The sequence below is a fragment of the Falco peregrinus genome, chromosome 7, assembly GCF_023634155.1.
Source record: "Falco peregrinus isolate bFalPer1 chromosome 7, bFalPer1.pri, whole genome shotgun sequence".
NCBI lineage: Eukaryota > Metazoa > Chordata > Aves > Falconiformes > Falconidae > Falco > Falco peregrinus.
Genome location: NC_073727.1, coordinates 16,985,247 through 17,001,206, shown reverse-complemented (window position 1 = coordinate 17,001,206; position 15,960 = coordinate 16,985,247). Strand labels below are relative to the sequence as shown.

At 50.1% G+C, this 15,960-nt stretch overlaps 1 protein-coding gene across 1 annotated transcript; it reads left to right on the top strand.

Annotated features, from left to right (window-relative positions):
- Positions 1 to 82: 82 nt before the first annotated feature.
- Positions 83 to 12,998, top strand: LOC101918440 (serine protease 55-like). The gene is made up of 5 exons (XM_027779207.2): positions 83 to 3,434; positions 3,812 to 4,001; positions 4,879 to 5,138; positions 7,418 to 7,557; positions 12,659 to 12,998. The coding sequence occupies exons 1-5, from the start codon at positions 3,224 to 3,226 to the stop codon at positions 12,959 to 12,961; spliced, it is 1,104 nt and encodes a 367-aa protein (XP_027635008.1). The 5' UTR covers positions 83 to 3,223; the 3' UTR covers positions 12,962 to 12,998.
- The last annotated feature ends 2,962 nt before the right edge of the window (positions 12,999 to 15,960 follow it).

Here is a 15,960-nt window from a genome sequence, read left to right as displayed (position 1 = left end):
ATGCTTTAACAAATATTCCACTTCCAGGAGAGTAAAAGTTAATGTGGCTCTTAGTCTCTCCAGAGCTCTTGTAACCAACCTGATTTCCATGGTAACTCTTCAGTAAGCAAGATTTCTCCCCTCTGGAGAAAAAACATTATTCCAAAGCATGTACAGAGAATTAAGTTTGGAGGTAAGGAGCATGTAAAGTACTGGAGGTCAGTGGGCTGAGGTGTGAGTTAATGTTGTAGGGAGTGACTGTTTTCAGAAATGGGTTCATACGCAGTTGGCTGACCTGGTTTGTGAGGAGGAGGTTTGCTGCATGGTGTCCAAACAGCACTGGAATTAGCAAATTGCTTCTGATAAATGGGTGTCATTGATCTTAGCCACAATAAATCAGGAAAAAAAAAATTGCCTGGCTTTTTTCTTTCCCTCCCCTCACCTGAAGTATGTTGGGGACAGCTTCTGTGGTATTGGGGGCTGTGCTCTGAGGTGGCACTGGGTGCCATGCTTCCTGAAATGGGAGGCAGCAGCTCTGAAATCTGCCCTGAACCCACCTTGAGCTCCAGAGCCCCAGTGAATCACCAAAATACACACTTTAAGACTTGTTCTGGTAACTCGTGCTTCTCTGTGGGACCTTGATGATGCACTTGCAGTGTCTGACATTTTGAAAATTCAGGAATGGGGGCAGTGTGTTGCTCAGGCATAATCAACTTGTTGACAAACTTCAGGTGTGCAGGCTTGTGGTCTTTCTCCCAAGGTACTGGGAAAATGAGACAGTTGTTCTTGCCCTTCTGGTGAATGTTCTGGGTTGTTTTCTCCACTCTGTGGTTTTGTTATGCTGAGGATGGCTGGCATGACTTGCCGGGGAATAGAGATTATTCTGAAACAACCTGCAAACACCTTTGAGTCTGTAGGAAAAAACCCAGCTTCTGTGACCCAGCACCTGCAGTTTGCAAGTCACGCACGCTATAAGGGACAGCTGCGTGGGTGGGTCTTGTTTATTCCTGCTTGGAAACCTTGCAATGCGGCTCACAATGCTGCTGCTCGGTGCGGGTGGGAACTCCGCAGAGGGAGGTGGGTGTGGGTGCAGGCAGGGACTGCTTGGGTGAGGGGCAAAGGTGCCTCTTTTGCTTTGTGTCTGTCTTGAAAGGTAATGAGGTGCCACGCAACAGAAGCGTGTAGCTGCTTGCTGTGTTAGTGAAGCTAAGCATGCCCGGCTGGGCAGAGGGCTTTCTGCAGCAGTGGATGGATGGTGGGGGCACAAGCACCCCGACTGCCCTGCTGCGAGGCCACTGGGCTGTTGTGGCTGAGCTGGTGGCTGGGGCTTGCTGTGGGGACTGGAGGGAGCTGAAGCATGTGCATTGGTCCGGAGGGGACAGATAAAAATATCTCAAGGGCCAGTGTCAGGGGGCCGGGGCCAGGGCCGGGCTCTTGTCAGCGGTGCCTAGCGACAGGACAAGGGGCAACGGGCACAAACTGCAGCACAGGGAGCTCCGTGGGGAGAGCAGGAAAAACTTCTTTCCCTTGAGGGTGCCGGAGCACGGGGACAGGCTGCCCAGAGAGGCTGTGCAGTCTCCTCTGGGGACGTCCAGAGCCCACCTGGATGTGATCCTGTGCAGCTGCTGTAGGAGAGCCTGCTTGAGCAGGGGTGTGTGGGAGTGGAGGACAGAGAGTGTCTGAAGAGAGATGTATGAGAGGAGAATAGAGAACGTCAGCTCTGGCAGGAGCTGAGAGAACAGCTGGCTCTTGTGCAGGAAAGTAAGGAAGATGAAGGCGGTGATGTAGCAGTGCCAAGGCGCCTGCAGGCCTGCAGTGCTCCAGAGCTGTGGAACTGCACCAGGGGTTTCTGCCCTGAGCCCCGTGGTACACACAGCTGGGATGTGTATCCGGGCTCAGAGGTGTAAATATGGGCTTCTCTGTAGAATAAAGCGTCTCTGCCTGCACCACAGCCGCAGCCCGGGCCTTCATACGCTGCAAAATGGCGTCCCACAGTGGGGTTTGAGTAGGAGGCTCACGGAGCCCGAACTGGTGGCATAGCCGGGCTGAACCAGCATCCGTGGAAAATTTTGTGCACCCTGATGCCGAAAAACCTCAGAATGAAGAAAACTGCTAAGAGACTTTCTGTACTTTTAGCAGGAAGGTATTTATTATCTCCTCAGGGGAGGAGGTGGTTCGCACCACACAAACTCGCTCCAAAGCAGAGGTGCGAAACAGGGTAATTTATACATTTAACATACGTGATTGCAACATCTCTTCGTACATTATTCATGTGATAACAACATCTCATTGCATATTAATGATAGGTGGAGTCTAGGCAGAGCCTGGGCAGCGTTTAAGCAGAGTCTTCTCTTGGCATCAATTTTGAGAGGGTTGTTCCGGCCTTCGGCCCCGCTCAGGTGGTCTTCCTCAGAGTTGAATCTTTCAGCTTTCTTTCATAAGTGACCCTGCCAGGATCCTTTACATAAATCTCTGCTTGCTACCATTTTCTTCTATTGGTGTGTCTACCTAATTTATGATTTCTAGTACCTGGTACGGTAATTTCCAACAATGGCTTAGGCCTGGGTACAGTGAGCAAGAACAGAGTGATTCGGCGCTACACGCTGCGGTTCCTCAGGAACCAAGCTGAGCAATTTGCAAGGCAGAATGGGGCTTTTTCAGACCTGAGACTCATCTCAGGTGGATCTTTAGGATTTTAGGCCTTATTCCTTTTTAATAATCAGTAACGGTGAAATGCTAATGAGTCAGCCTCGTGGATTAGTTTTTTAAGCTGGATTTGGTCTCATAAGCCACCCTCGCCCACAACAAAGTGGCTGCCTCAGCATCTTCGGTACCATACTTCTGGTTTGGCACCGTTTGAAATTTACCCTGCCACAGAGCTGCCCCTTCCTTCTGAGAACAGCCATGGCCTAAATGAAGAAAAGAAAATTAATTTGGAGTTTGACAGGCTTCAGCACTTTTCAGAGTCAAAGATGAAAGCTGATGTGGGATCAGCACCTGAGGTCTTTGGAGAGAAGAACATGGTTCAAGACCCAAAAAGGGCTACAGCACCCAACTCATTAAGTCCACTACTGCAATACCCTGTGGAAGTCACTCCAGGATACGGACGGGGATTTCACTGCTGCCCCATCCCTACCATAGCTAAAGCAAAGCCCAAGCCTCTGGGAAACCACTGCGCTTTCCCCATCGCCTTCGGAAGGACAGCGTCCAACAGTGATGTCAACAGAAACAAAGGGAATGTGTGATGTCACAGCCTGGTTGCGCTGTGACCCTGGTTGCGGCAGGGAAGTGCGTTGCCTTTGGTGAGAACGCAAGAGTAGGGAAGGCGTCCTGTGGTGTCTGCAGGAGCACCACTGCTCTGAACGTTGTCGAAGTGTGTCGGTCCAGGACTGGGATTGAAATGCTGTGCTTCACCCTCCTCTGTTTCGCTTTTCTGATCGGCAGCATCAATGCAGGTTTTCCTTCCGTACTTTTTACTGTTAGAAATGACCAGCACAGTGGAATTGCTAGTAGCCCAACAGGAGATACGCCTATTGGTAAATGAAAGAGGCCTGGGCTTATTTCTTGTATCTGATGGCATAGAAGTATGGCTTGTACTACAGCCTGGTGCTGAATTCTTCCACTCATGCTCCCTGCTAGTCCCCAAACTGCCGGGCAGTGGTTGGCAGAGTGCAGGTTCAGGGAGGCTACAGTGATGCGAGGGGCTTTGGTAGAGATCAAGTAGCGTGGATGATTAGAGAGCAGTGCCTTAGCTGATGTCCTGCCCCTCTAGTTCAGTAGCACAGGCAGTGGCACTGCTGTACGTGAGCAATATGTCTCATTTTGTACCCAGAGTGTGGCCTCCGACCATCTTACGAGCCCTTTCGGGACACTGGCAAGATGATCGCGGCAAGGAGATACGCCAAGGCTGGGGAGTTCCCATGGCATGTGAGCATCCAGAGCAAGGGGAAACATATCTGTGGAGGCACCATCATCAGCAGATCGTGGATATTAACTGCTGCCCATTGCTTTGGAGAAGAGGTGTAAGTACTCATGGGAAGTGAGGACAGCCCAGGCGCAATGGGTTGATAACGTTCCTCCCGGGGGTCAAATGTGAGGCATACGTGACTGGGCCAGAGAGAGAGCCCTGCAAACAGGGGCTGTCTGCTCTGGAGAAAATGGGCCCGTTTTTGATCAGAGGTAGTGTTACAACAGAAACGTGCAGAAATCTGCGTAACCAGGAGGTATGGAAAGGAAATATTTTCAATGGTGGTTTGAGCAGCCTTATATAAATGCCCGTGACGCTGGTAATGTCCCCAAGCATCTCCTGTATGCCTACACGTATTGCGGTACCTTGTAAAAGTAGATTTATTCCATTCCAGCTTATTCTAACCCCCAAATTGCCCTTGCTTTCATATAGCAAACACCCTTCCCTCATGGAGAATCTGATTTTAAAGCAGAAGTTTCCGGAGAAATCAACCCCATGCAATGGCCAGGGTCAGCATCCTGCCCTCTGTGAGCCCCCTCTAAAATTCAGCAGGTCCGAGAGCTGAGGCTGCTTGGTGACAAACGACCTGTGGCATCACAACCTGTGGCAGCTGGCTGGGGACAGCGCGGTCTGGAGCAGCCAGCCCAGGGCACAGCAATCCAGAAGATGCTGCCCACTCCATCTGTTTGTTAGCAACGGGGCTATTTATATAACTTGGTTGCATTCATGTTCTGCCTCTGCACCTCTCTGCCCTGAAAATCAGCTTTGCCCAGCAGTGAGGGTACATTTTGACACTATCTATAGCCAACCTGCCTCTGCAATTTGCTGAGCACCACCCTACCCCACCTGGGGGAGGGGAGGAGGCACCAACCTTTATAACACAAAGCCTTCGTGTTTGCTTATGTCTGCACTGCTTCTGTTTTGTTCATAAGGCCACCAGACCTGACCGTCGCAATGGGGGGAAATGACCTCAGCCTCCCGCTGGAAGAACATAAACCGGAGAGCCTGATCATCCACGAAGGATTTGACAATACGAGCATGGAAAATGATATCGCTCTGATCCTGCTCAGCTTTCCCATCCAGTTCAGCAATAAGAAAATACCCATCTGCTTGCCCTTCATGTACAACAACGATATGTGGCAACACTGCTGGGTTGCTGGGTGGGGAACCCCAAGCAACTCCAAGACAGCAGGTAAGCTACTGTCAGGAGATGCATTTGCTAACCGAGGCTGGGTTTTATGCAATTTAAGTACACGTTCTCTCCCAGGAGGGGTTACCCACACTAGCTTCCACTCCCTACCTCCCTGGTAAGCACATCCAGGCCCTCGCAGCCCCTGCACAGCCACCAGTTCTCTGTTCAGTGCAAGAAACATCCACCTACTGATCCCAGAGCGAAGTCCAGGCTACTCTGAGCATGTATGTTCCAGCCAATAATTCAGAGCCACCTTTGCTCTGAAGGAACTCAACCTTACTTTGGATGCCATTCTTGGCATCCAGAGTAAGACAAGCTCCACCCTGGTGGGCAAGTTAGTCTGGGTCTACACCGTTCTGGAATAAAGGAAATGAAGGTCTAGGGTTGTCTTTGGCTTCCTGCCTCCATGAACCAGATTGATTCAATGGTACTGGCCACCCTTCTTCACTCATTTAGAACAGCAGATTGCTATCGCTGATTGCTCTTGTCTAAGCCCTAATGAAAGGAGCTCCGGTGCTGATTGTGACCCAAAATGTCTATCCTGAACAAATGTCACTAAATGGCTAATGAGCGATTTCATTATTGGAAAGAATTAATCAGGACAGAGTGGGGAAGGTGGTGCCTTGAGGCTTGAACAGTCCTTCCTAGGATGTCGCGAGCGAATGTCCCATTTAAGCCTTGCCGTTCTGCTCCAGAGGGTTACCGCCTCATCTCTGAAACTCTGCATGTTCCTTCTTAGGCTTCATTGGCCTCGCTTAACAGTCATACACAACACTGTACCGTAGTTGTGAAACTCTCCTGTTTCACCAAGGAAACGTGCTCCTAGAGACAGAAAAGCAGCGTGCTGCTGCAGAGCCACTCTGCAGCTTGGCAGGATTTCTCTTCAGCTAGTCTCTTTGCAAAATGCATGGTGTGGCAGTGGAGGTTGGGCTCCTGCTGCCGTGTGGGCTCAGCTGACATCACTTCTGCTACCCAAATTGCACCCAGCATGAGGTCAGCATGCTCAGCCCTGGCACACACCCCCTTCTCCCTGGGAGAGGTTTCAGAAGAAAACCAGCAGAAGCTGCGTTTGGTGAGGGGCATGTGTGATACGGGCCATAGCAAGAAGTATGAGGCACTGTTCCTTGGTGGGGAAAAATGGATTATTGCCCATCTCTACCAGCCTTCTGTAGGTCGACATCTCTCAAAAGGCACCTCAGGTAGCACCAGCCTGACTCCTCTTCAGCTGCAGCCAGTTAGACCTCGGCAAGTGGAGCCACCTCCGTGGAGGTGCCTGCATCAAAGTGTTTGAATCTGTGGGCACTTCCGTGGAGCAGCTCCATCCTCGCTGGGAACGGGACCTGACAACTTTCTGTCTTTTAGTTCTTACCTTTGAGTCCCGAAATCCTGCTGAAGGTGCTGGAAGGATTTAGCTCGGTGAACCGTGGTAGAAGGAGTTTCTGAAAATCTGTAGGTCTCCTCCCCAGTAGCAATATCCTCCAAAAGGCAGTTTTATCCTTGAGGTTCACTTCAGAGAGAAACGTGGGTGAAATGAGTGGGTTCTCCAAGTAGCCCTGTATATTTTCAGTCTTTTTTTCGTTTGCTGGTGCCCGCTGCCATTTCTGTTTTCCCGTCTCAAGGGAAGAATAAAGCAGTGATTTCCATTGTGCACTGCCACCCTGAGAGCCGCTTTCTGAAAGACACAGCTGGTCCCCTGGCAGAGGCATGGCCTCACAGCCCCCCAAGGAAAGCATGGGGACAGCAAGGCCATGTGTTCTGGGGAAAGCTCAGTGGACTTTCCTCTGCAGGGCTTGCTCTCACAGGGCTCCATGAAGTGTCTCTCCGACCGAGTTCCCCAGAAATGAGAGTGAGAAACCCAGGGTGTGCAACGCAGCTCATCTCAGGACCAGCAGGACAAGCCATCCCTTTGGGGGGCTTCCAGCTGGAGCATATCCCAGAGGTCATCTACAAAAATCAGTCGTCATTTTAAATCCTATTTAGCAAGCCTCCACTCCCCAGGATTTCAGCTTTGCCCATTAACACCTCCCCCCTTTCTACCTACCTACCCACCTCTTAGTCTGGCATAAAGTCAAGAGCACAAATTTACCTTTGCTAAACATCTGGAGAGCCCCTGTAAGCCCCCATGACCCAGGACCACATGGCTGTGCCCCTAGACCCCCTTGCCCTGAGGTGCTTTACAGACCCAGCTGAGCGCAGTCCCAAAGCTAGCCTCCAGCTGCAAGTTCACCCCTACAAGCCTGCACTGCTCTGCAGGTTTTGTTAATCGTTCTCACTTGCAGCTGCGGAGGCACCAACCCACGTGCTGCAGAAAGCGCGGATGAAGCTTGTCAGCAGGGAGCAGTGCTTGGAGCGGATCCCACCGCTAATGGAGAACGTGCTGTGTGCTGAGCTGGAGAAAGGAGAAAGAGGTCCCTGCCAGGTAAAGCCAACAGGCTCCCGGATGACCGTGCTGCCTACGCGGGCACAGAGACACTGGGGGAGAAGTGCCTCTGCTTTGGGAATGAACATGGATACCTCCCACAGCTTCCTGGGGTTGCTAAAGCTTCTCTGCAGGAGGCCAGGGCGCGATGCCCAGGGGCAACTAAACCGAAACCGCCTGCAAAGGCATATTGGCCCGGGCAGCAGGGCTGCGGGGCTCCTGGGGTCAGAGGGCTGTGGTGGTGCTGGAAATGAAACACCTTGTTGAGCAGATGGGCCTCTCCTCACGCTCCCCACACACACACACCCCCCAAACACACCCCCCCAATTCCCTCCCTGCAGCGAGAAGGACGGGAGCTCTGCGAGGGAAATGGTGAGCTGCAGGGAGGGCAAGGGAGAAGGCTGGATCCCAGCAAGTCCCCTGGCATGAGAGACGGTCTGGGATGTCAGACACATGTACGCACAGCTTCATCCTGTAGGAATCTTTCACTGAGGGAACTAAACGAGCACCCAGGATGGAGAGGAATCCCCTGCCCTTTAGGCAAAGACAGCGGGTACAGGGGCCGTGGGCTGCAAAGCTGGTGCGAGCTGGGCCCATAGCTAGGCAGCAGAGGGCAAGTTTGCTTTGCAAAATCATTTTTTGATTAGCTGGAGAGCATCTGTTCTGAAACCATTCATCTAGTGACTTTCACCTCCATTAAATTCCATAAAAAATTTTAAAAAGAAAACTGCCACAGGGTAACATTACCATGATGAAAGAACACACTTCCCAGCCCAGCCTTAAGTTCTGCGGCTGCGTTGTGCTGGTGAAACAGCAAGAGCACTTGTACAAAGCAAAGTGAATCTCCCATATTCAGAAAGCTGATGAAGGTGCTATTTTGATCTACAATAATGTTAGAGTCATCTGAGAAACGAACTAGAAATGTGAGCTTTCCAGGCAGTGGAAGTACACAACGATTGCCTGTGTGATAATTCTCATAACCCAGCAAGTGCCCACTTTTAGTGCAAGCTTGACCAGGCAGGAACGTCTTGCAACCTGAAATAAGGAGAGCAGGACAAAACCATACCCTGGGCTAGAAGCGGAGCTCTTCAGGGGAAAAACAGGAGACAGGACTTTTCATCGGAACTTGCTAATTTGCTGGAGAGGAAACATTTTGCTGATAGAAGGTTTTCTGGGAAGTGCTGCTTACAGCCCGGTAGGGCGCATTTTGCCTGGCTAGGCTGGTTCAGGAATCTGGTGCCTTGCCCATAGTAGGCTGCCTGGTAATGAACTGGGAGGCCAGGGCTGAACCTGATACTTGCTCTGCAGCAGGGACCGCGGGACACCCAACTCACCTGCCCTGGGCAGGTAGCGAGGCACACTGTGGGCAGTGCCATCTACTGAGCTACGCTTGTCTAGAAAGATGATGGTGTTTGTGTCAAATGAGAATGAGGCCAGATTTCAAAATACCTAAATCCTTTACAAAGGCAGTGCTGTCAAGGAGGCAGAGCAGCCCTGGGCACGGTTTTGGTCTGTGCCAACCAGCTGTCTCCTGGCTGGCTTCCAGACAAGCTCCAGCATTTGCATGGGTCAGGAGCCACCCACAATAATCCCTTGGGATCCTGGCACCCCAGTTTAGAGGCCAGGGAGGGGTAGCAACGCAGGCAAGGCAGAGAGCCCTGGTCAGGGAACAAGCTCTGGAGATGCTGAGCTTGCTGTTGTAGGTGTGCTCAGAGGAAACCTAGAAGCCATGCCCTCCATAGATGCATGATCAGTCTGGACATGAGGCAGGTAAAAGCCATGATGTTAACCTTACCTGAGCTTTGCTGAGAATCAGGATACATTGGTTCATGTCCAGAGCCAGGCTAGGATGGGCAAGTTGCATCTAGACTCAAGGTTGTAAGTCCCCACCATCCTCATCTTGGTCCAAAGGATTACCATCCTAAGCGTTAGCACCGTGTGCCATTTGTGTGCTAGATTTTCCCCATTGCCGCAAGCTGTTTTATCTAAGTAACTAAAGCCCCTCAGATATCTTCACCAAAGCATCATCTAGAAGGTCTGTCCTAACGACCACTGCCTTAATACCCCCATGCGGCAACAGCATGTCAATAGAAAGGCTCCGACGTTTCACCAGCTGCCATCGTACTGCTACCAGACAAGACTAATTTGTGGATCACTGACCGCATCCCTAGAATAACGCAAGGAGATTGAATAGCAGAGCTCCCAAGTATTTGTGCTTTAAACAAAATAATAATCCATTCACTTAGAAAGAAAAATCTATACCGATTCCCTAGCAGTTTTTCAGGGAAATATATAGATTGACTGTGAATTAACACTAACAAGATCTGTAATTGAATTACGGTTCTATTTAGTCATAAACGTTAGCATTAATGGCTGTTCATTCATTAGCATGAATGGCCTACAAGTGCTAAAGAACAGACACTAGAGATGGCCTGCTTATTATTTTTGTGTGTGCTACATTTCTTCCATGACCCCATGAACCACAACTGATGTCTAATTCCTTGTTTTCTTAAGCATCTTTTGTTAGGCTCTGATGCAATGGTAACTTGAACAACAATTAGAGTCTGAGGCAGGGGTCCTCAAACTTTTTAACCAGGGGGCCGGCGCACGGATGAAGTGGCAGGCAGTCATCTGCGGCTGCGTGGTTTCCCCCCCAACCCCCGGCGGGGGGGGTGGGGCGGGGGGATTCTGTAAATACCGGGGGCTGGATTGAGGACCCTGGGGGGCCGTATCCGGCCCACGGGCCGTAGTTTGAGGACCCCTGGTCTAAGGTACTCACAGAGCAAATGCCTCCTTCAGTGTCTTGCCTATCCAGACAAAACTCAGTAAACGGCCCAATTCTGTTTCAGAGCGTTTCTGCCAAGGAGGTCTGTGGGGGTAGCTCTGTGGCGTGGTGATTAGGTTGGTGTGTTCAGCTGGAGTCACAGTTCACGTACAGTTTAGGGCAGCAACAGATGAAGGGGGGCCCAGTCCCTGGCCTGACTTTCAGGGGAAGGAATCATTGAGTGGCCACAAACAAGCAGTGCAATGGTTCCAGCTCAGCTTCACCATGCCCTGCACTGTCCCCTGGTGTAGGGCTGATCCGAGTCATGGACTGAAGGTACCTACACCCTTCCACCGATCGTAGCAGGAGGTGATCTTGGCCATCTCTAATAATTGTCTGAAATGCTAGGGTGCATCTAGGGCTTTACGTTTCTTTAGTTCTGTGAAAAAGGCAGGGGATGACCTCTTTCCTTCACCTGCAGTATGTCCTGCCCATATACACTGTCAGCAATTTGGAAACGGCAGATGCCCTCTACAGCACCTGGGATGCTCAGGGCTCTCACCCCACATAGCTAAGGCGGTAGCAGTGTTTGTTGGACAACCGTGGGTGGGATTCATCTGACCAGATACAAATGTGTTGTCAATAGCTATCTGCCTCTAGCAGATCAGCCTTCCATCAACGGGGAGAAAAACGCACTTCTGACATGTGAGTCATTGAGACCTTTTTAGCCATCTCTTTTAAAATGAGATAAATCCCTGTATGAGTGCTTCTTGCTCCCCATGAACTAAAGGCAAGTCCAAGGTGTTTAGCTCACAGGGAGACACACGGCTCTGAGGCAGGACAGTTGCCTACATGCAAGTCTCCGGTCCATCCAAGCCTCCAGTGCCATTTTAGGTATCCCAGGATAGCCCCCTGGCATGCCGCTGCCCCCATCTCGGACCATGCCTGGTGCCAGTAATGTGACCGCAAGGGGAGCCTGACACTCGCACTGGCAGCAGCAGGGAGAGGTGACCAGTCTGGAGCTGAACTCACCCCTCACACGCCCACTTGCTCCATGCATAAGAGTGCTAAACCAGTGCAGAAGTGACAAAAGCTCTTGCATCCTTGTACAAGCTCTTGCATCCTTTTCCTGGTGCTAACACGGCTCTAAAGCTGCAAAGCAAGACTTGTGAAATTGCATTTTTTCAAGAAAAAGTCTGCCAATGAAAATTGGATCCATATAGGTAAATCGTCACACGTACAAGGGCAAGGCCACAAACCAGGGGAGCATGGTCAGTCCCTCTGGCTGTTCAAAACAGCTGAACAGAGGTGGGTAGGTGATGGTCTGATGGCAGACTGTAGGGAGGTATGAGTTCTGAGCTTATGGACCCTTCTGCCTCTTGAAAGAGTTCCTGGGGGCCAGGAGTCAAAGCTAACCGCATTTCAGTTCAAAGTTATTACTAATTACACAACATTACTTTATGAGTGTACCTTAGCTTAATAGCGAAGAGGGTGATCCCCTCTCCACTCTGGTGGTGGATTCTCCACCACTGAACTATTGCAAACGTGATGAGGTGGGTTTTTTCCCCAAAGTCCGGGACAGATTGCTTTAAGTAGGAAGGTGTCCTGGGAAGTCCCAGAACAGAGTGGTGGACAGGTGTTTCTGCATTTGCAGTCTCTTAAATTTGCTTCTGAAGGGTGTTTTGATGTGCAGCTCGTAGGAATTGGAACGCTTTTCCTGCGTCCCATGGTTTTATGGGGCTTTCATCATTTTATCGTTTTATGATTTGGGCAGACAAGTGACATTCCTCTTTGCGGGGTGGCTGCAATGTGCATTTGAAGGCTTGCACACTGGGTGAATGGTGGTTGCCCTTGCAGTAGCGGTCAAATTTTCAGTAAAATTACCATGGTTGCAAGAAGGGTTTGTCAGGATTAGTGTTCGTCTCCTGTCCAATTTCTGGATGCTAGCCCCCCAAATTAACAGTGGCAGGTACCCAGCACCTACATGCGCCAGTTTTGCAGAGAAGTCAAAGACTGAATGAGCAACAGCAGATGTCCCTTTTCACCCCTGGATGTCATCTCTGGGTGACAGGGTTCAGGTAGCCTTCTGGGGCCCCGGGAGCATGTGGAAAAGGCCGAGAAGGACAGGGCACTGCACTGAGCCAGAGCTTGTGACTGATCTCCTCCTCTTACCTTCTCTATCTATTTATTCTGCAGGGACCTCAGGGTTGAGCTGTGACATTTTGAGTCCAAAATGTCCTTGTTACCCCAAATACTGGGGTTAGAGTTTGCTTTTCCCAATCAGCCTGTGAGAGCCCCGAGGTTTGATCCTGCTATAAGATGCTCCTTATGCCGTAGGTCAACAGCGGGGGACCTCTGGTTTGCAGCTACTGGAGCACCATGAAGTGGTTTCAGGTCGGCATCGTCAGCTGGGGAGAAGATTGCGCAGTAAAGCCAAACCCTCAGATCTTAGTGTCAGTTTACAGCTATCGTGACTGGATCGAGAAGGAGACAGCCAGAAGAGGGAAACCTTTCTTCACTGAAGGCATGGATAACCATGCAAATGCCATGCTGATTCCTTCCGGGGCTGGCACGCAGCTGGCATTCCTTGAGTTTTGTCTCCTTTTATTTATCTCTTTAGGAGCAATTAGATTACTGTAGAGGAGATTTCCCCAAACATAATAAAAGTCAGAACTACTGTCTCATTCTTTCACTGCTGATCCATATAGCTGTGTCTCAGGTCAGCCTGCTGCATCTCACCCATGTGGACACAGACACCAAAAGGAGATGCCACAGTGAGCCAGGGGAGTGGGGCAGAGACCGGGGAAATGAAATGAAAGAGCCGGGACTCAGACAAGAGAGACCATAATCCTCTGGGAAACACAGATTTTTCTGCAGTGGTGGGTCACATCAGGCCCAGTTATTTGCTAAGCTCAGACGCAAAGTCCTGATGGGGTGTCTGAAGGAGCTGCTCCCTTGGAAAGCTGAATCCCTCAGAAAGGTCCTAGCTTACTCAGTTGCATATTAGCTTAGCTTGTTGGCAGAAGAGCTCTGGGTTAATGTATCTGACAGCTGATTATTAGCTGTACTAATGTATCTTCTATCTTGCAACTAGCCCAAGGTAAGAACATCTTCAGAGACCACAGCAGCAGCTCAGGTGATATGTCAAGCTGCTGGGACATCACTACATGTCAAACTCAGTGCCTCCTTAAGCTAGAAAAAGGGAAAGAGATCTTTTGGCTAGTGTTGGAAGGCGTAGCATCATATAACCAATCAGTCTTATTTACCTGGATTGCAAATGCTGGGTTTTGGTTGTTACAGGCAATAGAGAAAAACCTGGCTGGCTGAAGAGAACTGTTTCTGAGCTGTCCATAAGATGCTGTCTACAGAAAACCCTTGGCTTTGTAATTAGCCAGCGTTAAACCCTTGCAAGTAAGTAGTAAATCCAAAGGACGTAGATGCTTTGGGTTTTTGTTTGTTTTTTTTTTTACTCTGTTAGAGGCCTTTTACATACGTTGCTGAGAGTCCACATCCCAGCCTGAGCTGGGCCTGAGCCGGTCCTTCATTGCTTCTCCTGCAACAGAGTGCATTGTAAAATGTGTCCTGGTCTTCACAAGGAGGATGCTTTTCTGGGAAGTGATGGGAAGGAGGCAAGCAGCAAGGTCTCCTTTGTGTCCCACCTTTGCAACAGCATAAAAGCCTCTGCAATTTGCAGCAATGATAAAACTCAGTGAATGTGCAGTGGGACAGCACCTCACAAATTGCTTTTAATTACCTTGATATTTTCTGGCTTGCTGGCAGAGAAGCCTTGTAAATGAGAATGAATTCATCTACCTTCATCAGACGATTGTATGATGCTGCCGCGGAGGGGGACTTGTGGCGGGAATGCATTTAGCCCCTTGGTGGCAAATTCTGACTGCTCTTCGCCAAGCGTGGACTAATTCTACTAACAGTGTTAAACCAGGGGAAGCTGTAAATTCCACCGACAGCACGACTCTTCTCAACACAGCATCAACGATGGTGACTCCCATCTGCACCTCCTCAGCCCCCAAAGCTCCTGTTGCCGATTGCAGCGACCCTCACAACACAGGACCAAGTGCGGAAATGGGACAACTTGGGCAGTGATTCCATTGACACTGAGAAACCTTTTGATCCAGGTCCTATAGATCTGGAAGAGGAACCAGACCTTTTTCCTCCCCCTCCTGATGCACTGACTGTATTTTCAGGGAGGGTGAAAGGGGGTCCAAGGCATCGGTGCTGGCAATGCAAGCGGGAAGCGCTTAAGCGAGGGGATTTGGGAGTCGCTATGGCATGTCCCGTATTTTCTCAGCCAAATCAGCCTCCAGAGTGGCAGCCTGTGCAATGTGAGGCTGTTAAAGAGTTAAGGAAAGCAGTTCGGGAAGGGAGGATTCATACTAGTTTGCTATGTCCCTTCTTGAAGCAATGGCAGAGTCTTAGACACTTGCGCCGCGTGACTGGAGGTCATTGCTTCGCATGGTACTAACTCCGACGCAGTATATGATGTGGTTATCTGATTTTTGTGAGCTATGTGTAGTGGCCTTGACGGAAAACCTTAATCGGGGAATTGCTGTTAACGATGAGCAGTTGGCTGGGGAAAATAATTATGCCGCTCCCACGACTCAGACAGGGCATCCCAGGGATGCCTATTTGCAGATTAAGGAAGCGGCTGTTAAGGCAGTCCGGAAGATAACAGAGTCTGGGCGAGCCTCTAGTGAGTCGTTCACCACAGTCTTGCAGGGTCCTATGCTGACTTCATTGATCGGCTTCAGAGTAGTTTGCAAGGACAAGTCGAGCATGAGGAAGCTCAGGGGCTGCGTTTAAAACAACTCACTATGATAACGCCAATGAAGATTGCAAGCGGGCATTGCAGCCCTTTTGCAATCGCAACCCCATCACGTGTCGAATGTTTCTAACGCAGAACTCACAGCCACCTGTAACTCTCAGGTGGAGTTCCGTAATGCAGCGCAACACATTTTTGCTTCTCTAATCTCTTCCGTAGGAATAGTACATGCTCTTAACTCGCTTCATAAATTGGGCTGCTAGCTTGCTACATACAGAAAGTAATGCTACAAACACTGCTCTTTCTGGATTATTAGCAGATGTCGATTCTGTCCGTCATGCGTCGCTGCAGAACCGAGCTGCTATTGATTTTTGATTGTTAGCACAGGGACATGGGTGCGAAGACTTGGATGGGACGTGTTGCATGAACCTGAGTGACCACTCTGAATCAACTCACAAAAGCATACAAAACTTAAAAGCCTTGAACAAAGATCTGCAGCAGAGCCAGGGCTGGGATGCCTTTGGTCTCTTCTCATGGCTGGGAAACTTTGGGCTGTGGATCAAAAGTATTGCAGGATTTATTCTAACGGCCTTAACCGCCTCACTGATGTTTGCCTTGTGTCTCCCATGCCTTTTTTCCTCTGTTCAGCGTTTAGTTGATCATAATGTAAATCAGGTCATGGTCACCCAGCTCCACACCACCTCTGTCTTGTCGCGATTAACAAACAAAAAAGGGGAGATGTGGGAGAGGAGGCTGGAGACTGTCTGAAGAGAGAGGTATGGCAGGAGGACGGAGAACGTCAGCTTTGGCAGGAGCTGAGAGAAAGGAAAGTAAGGAAGATGAAGGCGGTGATGTAGCA

Bases quoted from the DNA above. Each gene is read 5' to 3' on its own strand.
- LOC101918440 (XM_027779207.2), top strand. From the start codon at position 3,224: ATGTCACAGCCTGGTTGCGCTGTGACCCTGGTTGCGGCAGGGAAGTGC. The intron at 4,002-4,878 runs GTAAGTACTCAT...TTTGTTCATAAG, and splicing joins CATTGCTTTGGAGAAGAGGT to GCCACCAGACCTGACCGTCG. The intron at 7,558-12,658 runs GTAAAGCCAACA...CTTATGCCGTAG, and splicing joins GAGAAAGAGGTCCCTGCCAG to GTCAACAGCGGGGGACCTCT.